General features: G+C 45.6%; 1 protein-coding gene across 2 annotated transcripts in view; it reads right to left on the minus strand.

Annotated features, from left to right (window-relative positions):
- Nucleotides 1-12,468, minus strand: part of LRP2 (LDL receptor related protein 2) — a 149,874-nt gene that overhangs the window by 35,353 nt on the left and 102,053 nt on the right. For both annotated transcript variants that reach the window (XM_053409052.1, XM_053409062.1), the window contains exons 48-54: nucleotides 12,197-12,398; nucleotides 9,581-9,876; nucleotides 8,037-8,553; nucleotides 6,309-6,461; nucleotides 5,442-5,612; nucleotides 2,755-2,978; nucleotides 700-877 (exon numbers count right to left, since the gene is read on the minus strand). In XM_053409052.1, coding sequence (XP_053265027.1) covers nucleotides 700-877; nucleotides 2,755-2,978; nucleotides 5,442-5,612; nucleotides 6,309-6,461; nucleotides 8,037-8,553; nucleotides 9,581-9,876; nucleotides 12,197-12,398 — 1,741 coding nt within the window. The remainder of the gene's footprint in view (nucleotides 1-699; nucleotides 878-2,754; nucleotides 2,979-5,441; nucleotides 5,613-6,308; nucleotides 6,462-8,036; nucleotides 8,554-9,580; nucleotides 9,877-12,196; nucleotides 12,399-12,468) is intronic.

A 12,468-nucleotide genomic window follows, 5' to 3' on the forward strand; every position in this document is an offset into this window, starting at 1 on the left:
GCAGCAATACGGCATAAACCTGGAGAAGTAGAAGTTATGTATTATTGTCTGCTACCTCTGTTCACCAATTCTATGCTTCCAAGTGCCACCAAGACTTGGGAGAGCTAGTGCAGCATAGTGATTAGCATGTCACACTAGAACTGGGGACACCCAGGTACAAATCCCCACTCAGCCCTGAAGCTCTGCTGGTGACCTTGCGTCAGTCACTCTTCCCTCTCAGCCTACCTTTCTCCATAGCGGGGATGGCTAAGCTGTCTTGGCCTGAGAGCCACGTTCAGCCTTGGCCAACCCTAGGGAGGGTGGGACACATGCCAGTGATGGGCGTGGCCACTCCACACTCTCTCTGTACCAATCAGCTGAGGAGGGGGTTATTACCCCCTTCTCTGCTCATCAAGTGATTGGTCTGATTACCGGGGTGGGGCAATCTTCATCTCCATTAAGGCTCTGGGCTTCGTTCACCTATTCTTGTGTCTTAATATACAGCCACTGCTGCCTAAATTGTGATGGAGTGGAATGAGATTCCTGAATTGGGAGTTTTACTGCACCCCCCCCCATTCCCAGCCAAATGAAGACTATAAAATGAGAGCAAGGAACAATGCCATATTTGAGTCCTTGGAGGTAGGACACGTATACGTAGGAAATATTCATGTGTGGTGTAAATAAGCAGGTAAAACAATGGTGTGTGATTTATATGCATACCTTTCACTGTCTGCACAAAGGAACTGAGTGCTGGAACACATCGGGAGGCAGTGAGCTGTGTTTCCAAACTGTATCACCATGAAGTTATCTGGACACTCACAGGAATAACCGTAACCACCACTTTTTATTAGGCACAGATGAGAACAACCACCATTGTTGGTCCCGCAGGGATTACTTACTAGCAAAAGAAGACGGGGGGCGGGAGGAAGAAAATATAATTATTCCCCGGCAAAGAACAACCCACAAATGAAACTATTGCCACTTAAATTGCAAAGAATGCTTTAATCTTTGGTGACACATGTCAACTTGCATTCACGAACAATACTGGGATCGTTTCCTATTGATGCATATTTGCAACAAATTCAACGTACCTAAAGGTAATACTGCAACATGTATCCTGGCCTATTGGACAGATGAACCCTGGCTATGTTATCTGGGGTTGGACTATGGATTGTGCCCAGTATTTCATTATAAGGAAGGGGAGATCCCCATGGTCTCTGAAGAGCATGAGAACAAGTATGGGCTTGAGTCAAGCAAACCAAGGCTCAGCCCAATGAAGGAGTTTAGTTTAAAACATGCTACCAAGAGAAACCATTGCCGATTCAAATCCAGGGTCAAGCAAGAAGTTGAGCCAAGTAAAACACTGTATAGTAAGTTAGGAGCAAGGGACCGGCATCAGCAGAAACACAACAACCAACTTGCCAGCAGCTTTTTCCTAGTCCCTGTTATAGGGCTGCTGGGATCAAAACAGACAAGAAACATCCAAATTTAATTAATTCAATCACCCTTTTAGAATAAGTGTAACAGTGGATGGGCAGGCAAGGTTCCCAGATGATGACATTGGCTATATTCAGGGGAAACACTAAACCATAGTTTAGAACTTCTCTCCCCTCTCTCCTTTCCATGTGAGTAAGAAGCAGTTTTTACTTTTAGTTAACCATGGTTAGCTGTTTGGTCCAAACTGGGAATTGTGGCTACTGATGATCAGTTTCAAAACAAGGCAACTTCAAACTATGGTTTATGATGCTGGCTAGTTTAAACTAACCACAGTTAATGTTAACCACAGGTCCTAGCAGTGGAGTCTGGTTCATTAGGACAGATGGGGCACTACCCCACCAACTTCAGCTTGCCCCCACTTCCCTTCCTTCTTTCTTACAATCCATCCAATTGGGGGTGTCACTGCCTGTCAGCTCCCCTCCTCCTTAGTTTCAATGTTGCCCTTGTAAAACTCAGCAGGGGGGATGACAGGGACGAAACAAAAATTAGTTGCTTCTACCTATCATTGACTCTGGCTCCACCTACTCTTGGGCTCCCTGCCTTTTCCCATACTGGGGCCAATGAGTACCAGTTGCCACTGGGTCCCAGTATATAAGAAACAGCAAATTGTGGTTAACTAAAAGCTTCTGAATTCCTCCTCTCAGCTGGGTGGCAACAGGAGAGGGAAGTGATATACACAAGCTCAGAAAGAAGTTAAGCTTATTTATGTACTGCTGTGGGTTAAACAGAGCCTAGGACTTGCCGATCAGAAGGTTGGCAGTTCGAATCCCCACGACAGGGTGAGCTCCCGTTGCTCGGTCCCTGCTCCTGCCCACCTAGCAGTTCAAAAGCACGTCAAAGTGCAAGTAGATAAATAGGTACCGCTCCGGCGGGAAGGTAAACGGCATTTCCGTGCGCTGCTCTGGTTCACCAGAAGCGGCTTAGTCATGCTGGCCACATGACCCGGAAGCTGTATGCCGGCTCCCTCGGCCAATAAAGCGAGATGAGCGCTGCAACCCCAGAGTCGGCCACGACTGGACCTAATGGTCAGCGGTCCCTTTACCTTTACCTTTAAACCATGGTTTTGCATTACATCCAAATGCAGTCATAATATTTACATCCAAGAGAATGCTAAAAAAAAAAATCATTCTATGAGGGTGAAACATTCAATAAGAACCAGACCCCTGAAAAATGCCTGTTGTCTCACACCTTACTTCTGTCTGAGTTACATGCAGAATTTAGAGGATTAGACCTTGAGTAAGAAACAAGACATCCACATCAGTAGAATGGATTGCTTACCAAGTGGCTGCCTGTACGGGTGATAGACGTGGATATCAAAAGGTCTGTGAGTGGTGTTCACCAGAACTGCCCTGCCTGATCCATTGTACTTATTTCCCTTTTCAACTGTCCTTGTATTCCAGTCAGTCCAGTAGATGGTGTCCTCAAAAATGGTAATTGCAAATGGGTGAGGTAATGTCCCATCATACACCGTGTGACGGTGTTGGCCATCTAAATCAGAGTACCTGCGGGAAAGAAGCAAGCATGGGTAATGCTGAACTTTTGTCTATTGCTTCAGTGAGTGAAAAAGAAATCTAACCAACTGTGTTCTTCCAAGGGTCCCCAAATGGAACCCCAGACGTTCTGTTCACACAACTGATTACCTCCACTCAGTTCCACCTCCTGTGTTGTAAAACAACGCCTCCCTAAGCATTCTCTCCAGAAGATGTTAGTAAGATGAAGGTTCAAGTTCAGAAGGGCCTGTAACTCAGTGCGAGAACATCTGATCTGCATGCAGATGGTCCCAAGGTTCATTCCTTGGTCTCTGCTGGTAGAGCTTGCAAAGACTCCCTGCGAGAAACCCTGGAGAGCCAACTGCCAGTTGAACATTGAACTAGAGGGACTTGGTAAAAGGCAACTTCCTGTATTCCCAAATTACCTCTCACTACCCTCTAGAGAAAGAATGACCTGTTACCTCCAACTTTCTATGTTGCTTACCTTTCACTGTCTATGTGACTGAAGACATTAAAAAAAATCAGGGGCATGAAAACATATTGGGGTGCGGAGTGAAGCATTGGGCGTAAGAATCACTGGTGAAACCCAACCTCCAACCTCTTGGCCTCCAGTCAGATCTGCAATTATAGTATTTTGATTCCCTCGCCTGGAATTCTAGAGTGGACAGGAAGGAGGGAAAGAAGGCAGGCATTTGAGACTTTAGCTCCTCTGGGCCCGATCTAGGAGCTACTCTGATCTCCATTCTTGTCCACTCCCACTGAGCCATTTGGCGAGTAAACAAGTGGCTGGAACGCATGCTTGGAGCCCTCAGAAAAACGAGACTGGGAAATGAAACTTCCTCTCTGTCTTTCCAAGGGTTCCCAGGCAGGCCCCTGGGTACAGAGGCCCCAAAAAGATGGGGTTTACCTACCCACAGACTGGCATAAGGGACATAACAGTCACAATCCCTAAAACCACCAGTCTCATGATTAACATAGCTACTGATGGAAAGAAGAACACTTCCATATTACAGTCAAACCTCTTGTTACGTTTGGTTCAGGTTACGTCTTTTCAGGTTGAGTTCCGCGGTGACCCGGAAGTAACGGAACAGGTTACTTCCGGGTTTCGGCGCTTGCGCAGACGCTCAGGGTGACATTACGCGCATGTGCAGAAGTGGCAAATTGCGACCCGCACAGACGTGGGTTGCGTTCTGCTCATGATGCGAACGGGGCTCCGGAACAGATACCGTTCGCAACCAGAGATACCATTGTATCTGTTCCCAGCCTTTGGGATTGCAAATATTGCTTTCCATAGGCTTCTTCACCATTAAGAATGTAAACAGCATATTCATATAATTAAATAAACAACTATCTGACTTTCAGAAGACATCTGAAGGCAGCCCTGTTTAGGGAAGCTTTTAATGTTTGAAATTTTATTCTGTTTTTAGTGTTCTGTTGGAACACTAGAGTGGCTGGGGAAACCCAGCCAGATGGGCAGGGTACAAATAATATTTTTTTTATTAATTAAAACTATAGACTGAGCTATATGCTATGTACAGCAGGGCTAGGGAACCACAGGCCCCGAGGCTTGGTGTGGCCCCTCTGGCCTATTTATCTGGCCCTCAAAACTCTCCCAGGCCACACCCCTCACTGGCGGTTCTATGTACCAGCTGTGAGTGTTTTAGTCTGATGCCTCTGAACTCAGTTAATGCTTCTTGCTCGCCTGGGTGGAGGATGGAGGGGGGGAGAGTGTGTGTAGAAACTAGCCAGCAGAACAAAGGAAGGATTAATATTTGCTGCTTCTTGCCCCACCCTCTATTGACATGTGACCATTGGAAAGTAGCACAAAAAGGAAGGCAGCACTCGGGCTGCAAAAGTTTCCTCACGTCTGATATACATTTATATTTTCTGCTAAATTTTAAGCACCCCAAATTCCTTTCTGCTGTTTGTCCTCTATACTTTGATATATTTTAAATATCTTTAAATCTTTTCCCTGTTATTCACAGACCTTTCTTATTGATGAGATAATGCAGTTTGATCAAACTGCGGGAGGCAGTGGAAGACAGAAGTGCCTGGCCTGCTCTGGTCCATGGGGTCATGAAGAGTCAGACACGACTAAACGACTAAACAACAACAACAAAACTACCAAATCTGTCGACAGACTACTTTGGTGACCGACTACAGATTTTCAGATTTGGGTGGAAATGCAACGCAGAAGAGAAACTGATGAAGACATTCTGAGAGAAGCAAAACGGTTTGCTCGTAATTTTCATATTTGTTATAAAGCAGAAAACAGAAGTATATCTCTCCAAAACATTTTGATGTTAGTGACAAACACCCATAATTCGTTACAGCGACGCAACTGAACTAACATATATTCTAAATGGGTAATCATGGTTGTGTCCCTTTAATAAAGCTGAAGCAGACTAATTTGGCAACCCCCAAAATTTGGTATGAAGAGTTACCCAGTTGCTTTATTCTTCTCTATGTACGTACTCAATGTAGTTTAGGTGGGCATCCGCCCAGTAGAGCTTGTCGTTGGTGTAATCTATGGTGAGTCCATTAGGCCACTCTAACTTGGTAGAGATAATCACGGTCTTGTTCTTGCCATCCATTCCCAAGCGTCCAATATATGCTCGTTCTCCCCAATCTGTCCAATAGACCTGCCTGGTTAAACAGACACAACGTAAATTCATCTAGTCTTCATTTGTAATGCAATAGCACATGCACCAACGTAAAAATCTGGTGGTTTGGAAGGAACAATGTGTGGGAGGAGGCAGGAAACCCATCAGGTAATGTATACTTTTATTTCATTAGTTATAAGTAAAATTGGGTGAAATCCAATGGTGCCTTTGTGTGAGTGGGACAGCCTTCTACAACAGGACTTCCTCTTCCTCCCCTCCCCAAATCTGCAGACTTGGTGGCTTTCTCATATAGCTATATCTGCTTCCCCCAATGTAAATGCATTTCTGTAATATTCAGGTTCGTGTGAATATCAGCTTCGTTCTTTCAGTTCTAAACTTTGCCTCTTTCATTGCAGCACTGCTAAATCGGAATAAATGAGTAGCAGCGCGAGTAGTAGATAATGCATTCAGCCTTACCTCTGAAAGAGGTAGATAAGGATGATCTCCAAGCTAGTACATTAAATGCATTCAGAATAATAATAATAATAATATAATAATAATAATAATAATAATAATTTATTTATATCCCACCCTCCCCAGCCGAAGCTGGGCTCAGAATCTGTGCGACTCATCGTAGATTTTAAAAATGCCCTTATTAGCCTTTATCCCAATGGTTTTCCACAGTCAGGATACCATAAAACAATTGTACTAAAAAGAAATAATCATGGAAATAGCTTACCCATATTTGGGGTGAACAACAATAGCTCTAGGGTACTGAAAACAGAAGGTGTTGTTGGGATCCAAACACCGATCAACTAGTTTTTTCCGGAACCGACCATCAAGCTCTGACACATAGAGGCAGTCCTTGGAGGAATCTACCCAGTAGAGTTTTCTGAAATATTTTACAAGGTGCCTGTTACACAGAGTCCTCCTCATTTTATTTATTTTATATCAGCAGTCATTTTTCCTTAAGGGTTGCCAACCTTTTTAGGCCTATGGTAAGGCTACCAGATTTTTTTCCAATGAATCCGGGGACACTTTTCAACTTCCTACTAAATAGATGGATTTTGTCAGGGGACTGATTTGTAAATCTGGGGGCTGTCCCCAGGAAAGGGAGACGTCTGGTAACCTTAGCCTATGGACATATTTGGGTTGTTGAGCAAGCGCTGTAGCCATCAGCCTGTCTCTGGTCACTTCTCTTCCCCATCCCGCAGATAAGTCCCTCCCCACCCAAAGAACAGAAAGAGAGACACTGCTTGGCAACCCACTTTGCTTTCCCAAGGGATCTTGGGAAAAGCCAATAACAATAGACTTAACCTAAGCCCCACCATGCACACTGCTACCGATGCAGCCCGCCATCTGTTAAGGACTGCATGCAAAGGACTGTGAACAGCAGGCACAAGTGAGATATGCATGGCTTTCTTTGATTGATTGATTGATTTGATTGATTGCCCTCATAGCCCGCCTTCTCTGTTGATTGAGTGCATTTATACCCCCACCTTTTCTCCAAGGAGCTCATGGGTCTCCTTTTCTCCATTTCAGCCTCACAACAACCCTGTGACGCAGGTTAAGCTGAGGGAATGTGACTGGTCCAAGGCCATCCCGTGAGTTTGATGGCTGAGCAGGAATTTGAACCCTGGTCTCGCAGGTACAACACTCTAACCACTGCACCACAATGGTCCTTCTAACTCACATTTAGAAGAAAGCCTGGCAAATTTTGGAGAATGTGGGTTGAAACATTAGTCCAAAGTTATGTAATATGATTAGGACTGTGATATGGTATTTTGAAACACTGATATTGGAAACTGCTACATATAATTACTAAGAAATTCGGATGGAAGAGATTCGAGGAAGTCAAATACTATGTTTATGAAGATGGATGGTACTTAATTTTAATTAATTAAGTGGGTGGCGCTGTTGGTAAAAGCCTCAGCCCCTAGGGCTTGCTGATCGAAAGGTCGGCGGTTCGAATCCCCGCAGCAGGGTGCGCTCCCGTTGTTCAGTCCCAGCGCCTGCCAACCTAGCAGTTCGAAAGCACTCCCGGGTGCAAGTAGATAAATAGGGACCGCTTACCAGCAGGAAGGTAAACGGCGTTTCCGTGTGCGGCTCTGGCTCGCCAGAGCAGCGATGTCACGCTGGCCACATGACCCGGAAGTGTCTCCGGACAGCGCTGGCCCCCGGCCTCTTGAGTGAGATGGGCGCACAACCCTAGAGTCTGTCAAGACTGGCCCGTACGGGCAGGGGTACCTTTACCTTTACCTAATATGCTGTATGCATCTTTTTTCTCTTTTTCTTTTATTCTTTTGTTTGTTTTTATTATTGTTAATCTTTTTTTTTTTACTATGTTTATCTACTGAAAATAATAAATATTATTTGGGGGGGGAGAAACATTAGTCCATATTAAAACAATCAGTGTTCCCCCCCGCCCCAGTCTCGGCAATGACTACTGCAACGTACTGAGATTTACCTGCCAACCCAGTCAACAGCAATGCCTTCCCCACTGGGCACGCCATCATTAATGATTACTTCCTTGCTTGTCCCATTGAAAAACATTCTTTCAATGACCTTCCTGCCCACATCAATCCAGTACAGCCTTTTCTCCACCCTGTCGAAGTCCAGCGCCACCACGTTCCGTAGTCCTTGCAAAATGAGGGAGTAAGACTGGCCATCCGTCGTGAGATTTCTCAGATAGTAGCGGTTGCTGAAGATGAGGTAAGGCGAGATGTTGCTATTTTGCCGGCAGCTTTTCCCATCCGGCTCCCGGATGTAGCCTGGTGCGCACTTGCAGATATAGGAGCCAATGGTATTCTCACAAATCTGGCTACACACGGATGGTGTCTCGCTGCACTCGTCAATGTCATCACAAGACCTTTCATTGGACATGAGCCGATATCCAGGACGACATGAGCAATAGAAACTGGTCTGGGTGTCTGTGCAGTCGTGGTCACAACCGCTGATTGAAGTGTCATTACATTCGTTTATACCTATAGCCAGAAAACAGAACAAAATAGATCACTCAGCTTTCATCCAGAAATAATGCAGCAGCTGCATTTCTGCACTGGTCTCTGCTTGTACACTTAAAGAGCTGCCATTCTGCTCTTGGAATGGGTTTGATTAGCGGAGAAGCCCACTAACGCAAGCTAACGAAAGAGATTCCTTCCTACTTCTCCTTCCTGCTGCAGCCCCCCATCCTACTAATACCACTAATCTGCTCCAGATGGTTAGGTGAACTTTCAGAACTGCATGGAAGTTGGTGTAGGGGGAATAAGAGAAAACTGCTTGCCAGCCCTCTTCCACTACGAGTTCCCTCTGTTGTTTCACAAGCGCAATGGCAGCATTGGATTTCACTGGAAATGTTCACCTTGTGTGTGCCACAATTATATTATATATAGCGACGGATTGCATCAACTGTTGAATCAACTACAACAGGAGCAAACATCCGGGCTGCACAGAATGGTCATAGTTGGTTTCACAGAACACAACGGTTTCCTATCCTCATCAGTCCTGGTGGACCAGTAATACGTAGATTCTGTCACCTTTGTCTTTAGGAAACCGTAAGCAGAACAAACTGCTTCCCAATCCTCCTTCACTAGGAGTTGCCTCCTGGATCACCTAACCAATCACTCCTGGGCACGTGGTAAGATGAATCTGCTGTATGAATTTGCTCTTCTAAGAACACTGGGTTATTATATACAGTGGATGTTAACTAAATGGGAAGATAAACCACCCAATTTCTCAAGCTGAAGGTGAACACTATACAGTGGTACCTAAGGTTACAGACGCTTCAGGTTACAGACTCCGCTAACCCAGAAATAGTACCTTGGGTTAAGAACTTTGCTTCAGGGTGAGAACAGAAATTGCGTGGCAGCAGCGGGAAGCCCCATTAGCTAAAGTGGTACCTCAAGTTAAGAACAGTTTCAAGTTAAGAACGGACCTCCAGAATGAATTAAGTTCTTAACCCAAGGCACCATTGTATAAATATCAGCTAAGTCAAAAAGGTTCTATACATACCACATCCTTTCTCATCGCTGTTATCAGAGCAGTCATCCACTCGGTTACAGACTTTGACCAATTCAAGGCAGTTTCCATTGTCACACTTAAAATGATGGGGAGAACAGGTTGCCTCTGGCGTAGTGCAGAGGTGCTCCAGTTCATCTGATTCATCGCCACAGTCATTGTCCCCATCGCAGATATAGGCTTTGGAGATGCAACGGCCATTTTGACAGGTAAACTGATACTGTGCACAGGGCTGATAGACGCAACCCCTCTCGTCACTGCTGTCGCCACAGTCATTACGCCGGTCACACCTGGAAAAGAAATCCAGTTTTGGAACGTTACAAAACAGATGGAAACTGCCAGCCAGGCAGAAAGTTAAGTTCTGGTTAATACGATCCAGGGGGAAAAATGCTAGTATACAACAGCTGAAGCTCTCATTTCTTCAACCACTGGAGAAGTCTATCTGTTGCAAGCGCTGAGTTGCAATGTATCAGATTGTTCTTTGCTCACACTCGTCTAGAAAAATACCTCCTTGCATATCTTTCTCTGAATATTATCCACCATTTCTCTGTGGCAGCTGCCATTCCCCACCCCAACCCCACCCATAATGCCTCAAATTAACACTAAGTCTGGGGCATTGTGGAGGAAACAAAATGGTGTCCAGGCTCCCAACAAGTTTGAATGTTAAAACTTGGAGGGGAGGAAAGAAGCTATGCCACTGACCCCCCACAATCCTTGAGAAACTATTGAAGAATGTCTGCTTTCCCTGTATAAATTCAGTATTAATAGTAAGTCCACCTTATTCTCTCTGCTGGCAAATAAGGTAGAGAATTTTGAGAGGTCATTTGCACACTGCTCTGGTATGGTGAAATGGCCTGATCTGAAAATCGTGGCAGAAGGATTGCTCCTTATTCAAACAGACCCGAGAAACTATTCCACTGAAGAAGCTCCACTTCAGAGGGATTGCATACAAAAAGATTTCAGAGAAAGCTTCACAAATGTTCTGTTGATCATGATAAATGAAGACGCTGAACAGGATGGCAATAATATCACACAAAACTGCAGTATATGCGACTTCTGATCAGGCTAATTCTGGAGTATTCTGGTTGGGCTGGACAGGGCATTTCATCACAGCAAGCAAATAGGCAGGGAAACTCCCTGTCTCACATGTGAGCATAGAACTCCACCTTCCACTGCTCTAGGATCAATGTTATAGCATCAAACAATAGCGGTCTAGCATCACAGACTTTTGCCAGCATTCCAGCATAGGTTTAAGAAAGAGAAAAAGTTTATTTATATTATTATTAAATTATATACCTCCCTTCATCCAAAGGTTACAGGGCAGTTTACAACTCAAAAACACAACAACAACACACATCTCTCACACAGACATGCACACACATTTAAAAGGCCTTAGATCAGAGTTTTCCAAACTTTTCAAGTTGGTGACACACTTTTTGGACACAATAATTCAGTTTTGAATCATTTTGTGACATAGTAATTCAGTTTTACTAGTAAACAAAAGGTTAAACTAACTCTTTCCAGCTCCAGGAGCATGTGGAACATTCGTGTGACACACCGACACACTGCGGCCGACACACTAATGTGTTGTGACACACAGTTTGGAAAGTTCTGCCTTAGACTGTTTAACAGCCAAAGGCCTGGTTGAAGAGGAACGTTTTCATTTGGCACCTAGTAGGTAGACATCAGGGACGCGGGTGCCGCTGTGGGTTAAACTACAGAGCCTAAGACTTGCCGATCAGAAGGTCGGTGGTTCGAATCCCCATGATGGGGTGAGCTCCCATTGCTTGGTCCCTGCTCCTGCCAACCTAGCAGTGTGAAAGCATGTCAAAGTGCAAGTAGATAAATAGGTACCGCTCCGGTGGGAAGGTAAACGGCATTTCCGTGTGCTGCTCTGGTTCGCCAGAAGCGGCTTACTCATGCTGGCCACATGACCCGGAAGCTGTACGCCAGCTCCCTCGGCCAGTAAAGCGAGATGAGCGCCGCAACCCCAGAGTCAGTCACGACTGGACCTAATGGTCAGGGGTCCCTTTACCTTTTTTAGGTAGACATCATTTTTCACTAGATGCAAGCTTAATGACAGGGCACTGGGGCTGAGAGTTAAGTGACCTGTATTTGGTTACATTATTAGGGACGCGGGTGGCGCTGTGGGTAAAACCTCAGCGCTTGGACTTGCCGATCGCATGGTCGGCAGTTCGAATCCCCGTGGTGGGGTGTGCTCCCGTTGCTCGGTCCCAGTGCCTGCCAACCTAGCAGTTCGAAAGCACCCCCGGGTGCAAGTAGATAAATAGGGACCGCTTACTAGCGGGAAGGTAAACGACGTTTCCGTGGGCGGCTCTGGCTCGCCAGAGCAGCTGCGTCACGCTGGCCACGTGACCCGGAAGTGTCTGCGGACAGCGCTGGCTCCCGGCCTATAGAGTGAGATGAGCGCACAACCCCAGAGTCTGTCAAGACTGGCCCGTACGGGCAGGGGTACCTTTACCTTTACCTTTACATATTTGGTTACATTGTGAGTTCTACGCTAAAATGAGACTTTTAAGTTCAGGCTGAGGTCCTTTACTATTAGCTGTACTTTCTTTGCCAAAACTGCCCAACCCATCATAAACAAACCTGTAAGCGTTACGGATGCATAGCCCGTTGCTGCAAGCGAATTCATTGCCCATGCACGGTCTCCTTGTGCAGTTCTGGTGCTCGTCGTAAGCATCGCTGCAGTCAGCATCACCATCACAGACCCAAGCCCTAGGGATGCACCTTCTTAGCGGGGGCGCATTGTTCACACATGTGAACTCAGAGTCTGAGCAGATGCGGTTTGCTGGGGGGGGGGAAAGAACAATATTTCAGCAGCTGGTTTATACTTGCCCTATTAGTCATTTACACAAGTC

The sequence above is a fragment of the Podarcis raffonei genome, chromosome 1 (genome assembly GCF_027172205.1).
Source record: "Podarcis raffonei isolate rPodRaf1 chromosome 1, rPodRaf1.pri, whole genome shotgun sequence".
Taxonomy (NCBI): domain Eukaryota; kingdom Metazoa; phylum Chordata; class Lepidosauria; order Squamata; family Lacertidae; genus Podarcis; species Podarcis raffonei.